This window comes from Mizuhopecten yessoensis, unplaced genomic scaffold (assembly GCF_002113885.1).
Source record: "Mizuhopecten yessoensis strain PY_sf001 unplaced genomic scaffold, ASM211388v2 scaffold10903, whole genome shotgun sequence".
In the NCBI taxonomy this organism is placed as follows: Eukaryota; Metazoa; Mollusca; class Bivalvia; order Pectinida; family Pectinidae; genus Mizuhopecten; species Mizuhopecten yessoensis.
Window position 1 is genome coordinate 295450 of NW_018408779.1, and position 8627 is coordinate 304076.

An 8627-nucleotide genomic window follows, 5' to 3' on the forward strand; every position below is an offset into this window, starting at 1 on the left:
GATTGAACACAAAGAATTTATCTGTTGTTTTGTGTTTTCTCCAGATTAAACTTGAAGAACTACAGAGTGTCGTTGAAAAACACAAACTAGAACTCCACGAATCCAGGCGAGGTAAGTATTATAGTTGATGTCAGCCGTCGTTTAAATCAGACACGAGTACTATATAGGGGTGGTCTATGAGACTGTATAACCTGGTGGAGAGACACCAACCCTACCAAGCTGTATTCCTGTTAACCAAGTATAACCTGGTGGAGAGATGCCAACCCTTCCAAGCTGTATTCCTGTTAACCAAGTATAACCTGGTGGAGAGACACCAACCCTACCAAGCTGTATTACTGTTAACCAAGTATAGCCTGGTGGCGAGACACCAACCCTACCAAGCTGTATTCCTGTTATCCAAGTATAACCTGGTGGAGAGAGACACCAACCCTACCAAGCTGTATTACTGTTAACCAAGTATAACCTGGTGGCGAGACACCAACCCTACCAAGCTGTATTCCTGTTAACCAAGTATAACCTGGTGGAGAAAGACCAACCCTAACAAGCTATATTCCTGTTAACCAAGCATAACCTGGTGGAGAGAGACACCAACCCTACCAAGCTGTATTCCTGTAAAACAAGTATAACCTGGTGGAGAGACACCAACCCTACCAAGCTGTATTCCTGTAAACCAGGTATAACCTGGTTGGGAGAGACCAACCCTACCAAGCTGTATTCCTGTAAACCAAGTATAACCTGGTGGAGAGACCCCACCCCTACCAAGCTGTATTCCTGTGAGCCAAGTATAACCTGGTGGAGAGCGACAAACCCTACCAAGCTGTATTCCTGTGAGCCAAGTATAACCTGGTGGAGAGCGACAAACCCTACCAAGCTGTATTCCCGTTAACCAAGTATAACCTGGTGGTGAGACACCACCCCTCCCAAGCTGTATTCCTGTTAACAAAGTATAACCTGGTGGAGAGAGACCAACCTAACCAAGCTGCATTCCTGTTAACCAAGTGTAACCTGGTGGAAAGAGACCAACCCTACCAAGGTGTATTCCTGTTAACCAAGTATAACCAGCTGGTGGAGAGAGACCAACCCTACCAAGTATAACCTGGTGGAGAGACACCAACCCTACCAAGCTGTATTCCCGTTAACCAAGTTTAACCTGGTGGGGAGAGACCAACCCTACCAAGCTGTATTCCTGTTATACAAGTATAACCTGATGGAGAGAGACAAACCCTATCAAGCTGTATTCCTGTTAACCAAGTATAACCAGCTGGTGGAGAGAGACCAACCCTACCAAGCTGTATTCCTGTTAACCAAGTATAACCAGCTGGTGGAGAGAGACCAACCCTACCAAGTAGTATTCCTGTTAACCAAGTATAACCAGCTGGTGGAGAGAGACCAACCCTACCAAGCTGTATTCCTGTTAACCAAGTATAACCAGCTGGTGGAGAGAGACCAACCCTACCAAGCTGTATTCCTGTTAACCAAGTATAACCAGCTGGTGGAGAGAGACCAACCCTACCAAGTATAACCTGGTGGAGAGACACCAACCCTACCAAGCTGTATTCCCGTTAACCAAGTATAACCTGGTGGAGAGAGACCAACCCTACCAAGCTGTATTCCCGTTAACCAAGTATAACCTGGTGGAGAGACACCAACCCTACCAAGCTGTATTCCTGTTAACACTGTTCCCTCATCTACACAAAGCTGTTCAATCAAACTTTAAGCATCCATTTGTGTTTACTAGTTTCACCCATAGTAAGACTATAGATACCAATAAGATTATTTTATACCTGCTGACATAGCCTTAAGGGTCCTCGTACCACTGCCAAAAAATTTAATTAAATGGAAACTTATTTTTCTATAGATTTGATAAATTAGTTTTGAAAAAAAATGAACATCTTGCAGGGCTTTTATGAAAGCATGATGGGGATTTAATGAGAACATTATAAACAACTGAGTGTAAAATTCTGTGAGGCTAGACTGGGATTCCAACCCTCATGGACGTCAGATTGTTATACATTATTATACATTGTACCATTGCTGAAACTGATTGGGCAACGAAAGTGTACAAGCCCAAATGTGCTTCAGTTAAGGGGAGATTACCTCATATAGTAAAAACATCTCTGACCTGTGTATCTGTTCTCTCCATACTTTACATCTCTGAGCTGTGTATCTGTTCTCTCCGTACTTTACATCTCTGACCTGGGTATCTGTTCTCTCCGTACTTTACATCTCTGACCTGTGTATCTGCTCTCTCCGTACTTTACATCTCTGACCTGTGTCCCTGTTCTCTCCATACTTTACATCTCTGACCTGTGTATCTGTTCTCTCCATACTTTACATCTCTGACCTGTGTATCTGTTCTCTCCGTACTTTACATCTCTGACCTGTGTACCTGTTCTCTCCGTACTTTACATCTCTGACCTGTGTATCTGCTCTCTCCGTACTTTACATCTCTGACCTGTGTACCTGTTCTCTCCATACTTTACATCTCTGACCTGTGTATCTGTCCTCTCCGTACTTTATATCTCTGACCTGTGTATCTGTTCTCTCCGTACTTTACATCTCTGACCTGTGTACCTGTTCTCTCCGTACTTTATATCTCTGACCTGTGTACATGTTCTCTCCGTACTTTACATCTCTGACCTGTGTATCTGTCCTCTCCGTACTTTACATCTCTGACCTGTGTATCTGTTCTCAGAGTTACTGGCCCTTCACCAGGACCAGATCACGGCGCTCCATGAAACCCACAAGGCAGACTTAGAGACTGTGAGACTGGAGTATGCTGAAACGATCAAGAAATTACAGGTAGGAGGTTCTCACTTCTATATATATCAGATTGTATGATGCTACCTTTTATTTGGAAATCCTTTTTTCAGCGAGTCAGACTGGACTGAGTGCGATTGTGGACTGAGATATAGAGTTAGAGTCATTCCATAATTCTTTCGTGCATGCTTTAATTTAGATATTGTGAAAGTTAAAATTTAGATATAGATGAAATATTGCTAAAAAAAGGTACAAACTTACAAAAAATCCTGTTTCAATTGGAGTTTTTCCCCTTAGTATCACTCAAGCTAAAATAACCAATTTATGGCTTTGTGTGACATGGAGGGAAAATCTTTTCAATTGTGTGAAATTTAATAGGCTCACATTGTGTGAGACACATTTCAGCGTGAGTTAGGATGTCTCACTGTGAGATTTAGTGTGAGTAACTCTGGTGACGCAGAATTTGCACTTGTGATTTTTTTACGATGTACCTCCCATATTTAGTAAAATGTACTTAACGATTATCTGATAAAAGTCCACAACTGCCGCTCAACCACCAATATCAGAAATACATGTACTGGCTTATTAAAGGGGAATGTCTGTTCTCGTATTACAAGCTCTCTATTATGACTGAGAATTTCTATTTTATCTCTCAATATTAAGTTTTCTGACAGGATCCAGAATGATGAAATTGTTTATTACTTTATTTTACCTGTGAATGTGTTGTTGTCCATGTTACACAGATAGACAGCTGCTGCGACTGAAGGTTCAAAGCTTGTCAAATTATTGCTCAACTCAAGCTAGGATTTTTTATATAAATTAACGCAAAAAGATGATGTTCTCTGTTTTCAGCTAATAATTTTTCAATCTATACATGGGTTTTACATTTGAATATTTTGAAAAAATATGCAAGATGGAAAATTTTGGTTAAGAGATTTTCTTTAAATATTGGGCTAAATTGTTGTTAAACTTTAGATAAACAAATAGTTTTGTGGTGACTTGTCGCTAATTAAACAAGCTTTAAACAATATGGACCAGACATTGCTCCTATATATATCAGAAATGAGTTTATTTAGAAAACCAGTTATGGAAATGTATTACACTGAACAGCTTGCATGATTTATTTTCTGAAGTTGTGTACATGTAGAATCACACAAGTAAAACTGATTGGATTGTCGCTGTTTGTTTATAAAAACAAGAGACCTAAAGGCATGAAATCTTTTTAGTTTTGATAATTTAAGACTTTCACTGATTTGTTGAATTACACATATTTTTATTTTACTAATTAAAAAAAGAGAACAATATTACGTCGGGTTTACACATTGACTGAAACTTTAACTGGTTTCTTTATCTGGAAATAGTAACAGATAAAAGATCTACATTTCAGAGAGGGTCATTAACATGCTATAAATACTGCTTTCTATCATATTTTGTGTGGTGCTGATTTGTACAGCTAGATAGACTAGGAAAACTCCCTTCTATTCCTGATCTCTGGCCCTCCCCCCACCCCCGCCCCCCAAGGATATCATTCTTTTTAAAATAGTATGATTTTCATCAATATTTCTTTCGAAAAGTGTTGTTGTTACTACCTATATATTTGGTGATATATAATCATACTTATAAAGGGATCGGGGAATATTTCCAAACTTTTTTTTTTTTTTACATTTATGGCATTTGCTTATACATTAAAATGTAACATTTCTTATTTTGGAACTCTTCTGCCATGGTAAAGTAAAATATACCATATTTGACCGCATATAAGATCCCACTCAGAAATAAGCCCCCTCCCTACCCTTTTATAAACACATGTTAATGTATACAATTGTAAACAAGTCAGAGAATCTATAAATACACAAACAAAAGTTATGATAACTACCTCTGGCTTAAAGAGATTAACTCATTCACCCCTGAATTTCATAATGAACTATTCCAACCTTTGAATGAGAAGAGTTCAAATGTGTCTTCAGGGGTGAATGAGTTAATCATTATTGATGTACATCAACTCTCCATGTTGCTTTACTCAAACATCCACAAAAGAAGCACATTCATTTCATTTACGTTCACATGTTTTTGTTTAACGTCTCTTTGCTTTGAATTGGCATTTTTTAACTGTCTGTTATATTAAAAGTCAATTTCCTATCTTTGAGCCTAAACTTTTAACTGTCTGTTAAAAGTCAATTTCCTATCTTTGAGCCTAAACTTTTAACTGTCTGTTAAAAGTCAATTTCCTATCTTTGAGCCTAAACAACTTAGCGCTAGGTGAAAATTGATTAGATTTGCTTGTATGCCTTACCTGTACAAAACTTGGGTGTTTTAAGCTTGATGTGTGGTCTGTGAATGACGAGGCTCTAGAGAGGAGAGTAAGAAAATAAAGAAGGAAGTGGAAGGAGGGTGAAAGTGAGGGGAGGTTAATTTCATCCTGATTTTGGTTTTGAGTCTTTGCAACAACGAAGGTCAATTAAGAGTACACAGAAGGTGCGACCAATCAAGTCATATTAAAGTGCCATCTTACTGAAATTTCATAACTTGGCCACACTTTCTCACCAGATAACAGGCTAGAGGTGCCTGGACAGACACATCAACACTGCTAATAGAAAAAACCCTCAGGTGTAGCTTGTAGGTTGATGTGTGGTCTTGGATTACAATACGAGTAAAAAGACAAGAGACATATATACCCAGCGGTATATAGTAGGTCTGTGCTTAGGTCTTTGGAGTCATCACAATAAGCATCCCTTTGTGACCAAGCTATTGTATACAGAAAGTCCATTGTTCTATGACTCCCGGACCCTCTGGGAATGTATTGGCGGAAGAAGACAACAAACGTTATTAGTAATGTGAAGGGAGATATTAATATCGGGCGAATACAGTGACAGTTGGACTATTAGCGAAAGCTTCCCGATATAGAATACATCTTCAGGAAAAGCAAATTTAAAAATTGTTTTTTAGAAGTAGATAAATACAGACTGGGCAAATAAAGTGAAAATTGGATAATGTAACTATGAATTGTGGGAAAATTCATGTCAATAAATTTTAAAAACTTACCAATAAATTCACCGAGACCCCATCTGATTTGACAGAGCCTGTTTTGATTGACTCTGGTGTTAAATTGTATGATATTAAACTCATATTAAATAAACATGCCAGCTCCAAAAGCAATTGAGGCAAGAACAATGATAAGTATATGTTTATATATACTCTGTACTTATATATTATATTCGGGCACTCTCTATACACCGAGGAGTAAAAGGCCTTGTATAGTATTAATACAGTTATTAGGCACTCTCTAGACGTGGAGGTAAATTCTGTATAGGGGTATTCATGGGCATTATGGTCAGTAATTAGCCGGTGTATATAAACTTCTGGTCAAATGGGCCAGTAGTTAGTCAACAAGCATATCCTATAATTGATATTTCTATCAGCATCACAGGAGGGGTGGAGGTACGTAGAAACAATGTTTTTGTGCGAGCTTTAATTAATATTCCAGTAATTGGTTTGAGTATGTTAAGAATATATAGTTTTTTTGGTTTATTTGATTTTGAATCAGATTTTGTTTTGTTTTTGTTAAAACATTGGAAATTAATATTAAATCCATTGGAAACTAAGCAACATTAAATTTTGCAAAAAATGCTGATTCTTAACTATATATCCATATATATATATATATTATACACACATTTTGTATAATTAGATGAAGTTAAGTTATCCCCCTTGGTTGAAACAGTTAATGTAAATCCGTTTGATTTCCAAGAATAGTATCTATTTTAACTAATGTGCATCAAACAATTAAGCATCAAAAAAATAAAATTAACAGACTTAAATACACGGTGCAATGTTTCTGACTGCCAAGCATTGTTTCTGACTGCCAAGCAATGTTTCTGACTGCCAAGCATTGTTTCTGACTGCCAAGCATTGTTTCTGACTGCCAAGCAATGTTTCTGACTGACAAGCAATGTTTCTGACTGACAAGCAATGTTTCTGACTGATAAGCAATGCTTTTGCGATATTTTCCGTTGAAATTAACATTTTTGAGGAAATGCATGAAATATGAATAAGAAATATGAAAGACAGGTGAAATGCAATATTGATTCACTCAGATAAAAAGCGTTTTGTACAACACAGCTCCTCAGGGGTGCTTACAGTTACTAAAGTAATATATCGAAACTTTCACAGTAGTAATTGAAAAAAATAGATCTACACCAAAAGTTGCTGGTCACACCGAAAGTAGCACCGGTTACCCGGGGTGAAATGGAGGGCTGTGTCACCCACCCACTCACCTCAATCACTGTTACCAAGGGCAATGTAGGGGAGATTTGTGTCGGAATCTCAGAAGAAAATATACAAATCAGTTTGATGTGTCAGACTGAAATCTGACAAGGTCAGTGTCAACCACACCACCTCAGAGGAAAGTAAAACCTACTGGGATTATATTGTATTAAATCACTGATGATGACATGTACTCAAAGTGAGAAGAAAAACACTTTGTTTTCTTTCGGGTTACCACTTGGTAGGTGGTAAGGCATGTGTTTGCAAGATGTGCATTTAAATCCAAGGATTGACAATTTGTTTGATCAAATGTTGATTCAAGACATACCAATTTCTTTCTAAAGCATTTCATTTTGTTGTTTAACTCTCCTTAAGTGGCCACGGTGGCCAGGTGGTAAAGGCGTCTGACATTCTGCTACCACCAGCCCTCCACCACTGGGTCGTGGGTTTAAGGCCTACGTTGGGCAGTCACCAGGTACTGGCCATAGGTCGATGGTTTTTTCTCCGGGAACTCCGGCTTTCCTTCACGACCAAAACCTGGCACGTCCTTAAATGACCATATGTGTTAATAGGACGTAAAACACGAATAAATCAAAACCAAGTGGCGGAATTTTGTGATTTTACCTTTGTTTTAGAACTTTTCTTTATTTCTGCAATCATTGCGAAAAGTGGAATGACATTTCAGTGAGATAGCCTTTTGGTGGGACTTGTATACTTACTTTGATAGTTTGTATTGATATGTGGAAGAGATATCAGATGCTGATATGTGATTGAAACTTTTACGCTTGGCGGAGACTTGATGGAGAAAGCCTTCCTTGGATTGTGCATCGTATCATTGTATCAATTTCATAAACAATTAACTTCGCAAATCTCTGATTGATAGTAAGGAGATGAAGGAAAGAAAACGACTTGTGAAGACGATTGTCTCCTGCCCCTTATTCAAGGTAAATCAAGTAATTAACATAATTAAAACAATGAATTACAGTGGGTTGAAGGTTATGAGAGATATCAGGTCAGACACAAATTTTCAAAGATGTTTACATTTCAGGCTTTCACAAAAAGGTTAAAAAGAACTACACATAAATATATATTAAACTTTGAATTTCTGTACTGTACGATCAAAAGGTGTAGCACTTTGCATGAGCTGATAGAAAACAGACCCATAACAAGCGAAGGATCATACATGTACCAGCACAATAACAAGCGAAGGATCATACATGTATACCAGCACAATAACAAGCGAAGGATCATACATGTACCAGCACAATAACACGTTAAGGATCATACATGTACCAGCACAATAACAAGCGAAGGATCATACATGTATACCAGCACAATAACACGCTAAGGATCATACATGTACCAGCACAATAACAAGCTAAGGATCATACATGTACCAGCACAATAACACGCTAAGGATCATACATGTACCAGCACAATAACAAGCGAAGAATCATACATGTATACCAGCACAATAACACACTAAGGATCATACATGTATACCAGCACAATAACACGCTAAGGATCATACATGTACCAGCACAATAACAAGCTAAGGATCATACATGTACCAGCACAATAACACGCTAAGGATCATACATGTA

At 38.0% G+C, this 8627-nt stretch overlaps 1 protein-coding gene across 2 annotated transcripts in view; it reads left to right on the plus strand.

Annotated features, from left to right (window-relative positions):
• LOC110463415 (microtubule-associated protein futsch-like) overlaps window positions 1–8627 on the plus strand; it is a 138881-nt gene that overhangs the window by 29703 nt on the left and 100551 nt on the right. For both annotated transcript variants that reach the window (XM_021517995.1, XM_021517996.1), the window contains 2 exons: window positions 45–111; window positions 2696–2802. In XM_021517995.1, the coding sequence (XP_021373670.1) occupies window positions 45–111; window positions 2696–2802 (174 nt within the window). The remainder of the gene's footprint in view (window positions 1–44; window positions 112–2695; window positions 2803–8627) is intronic.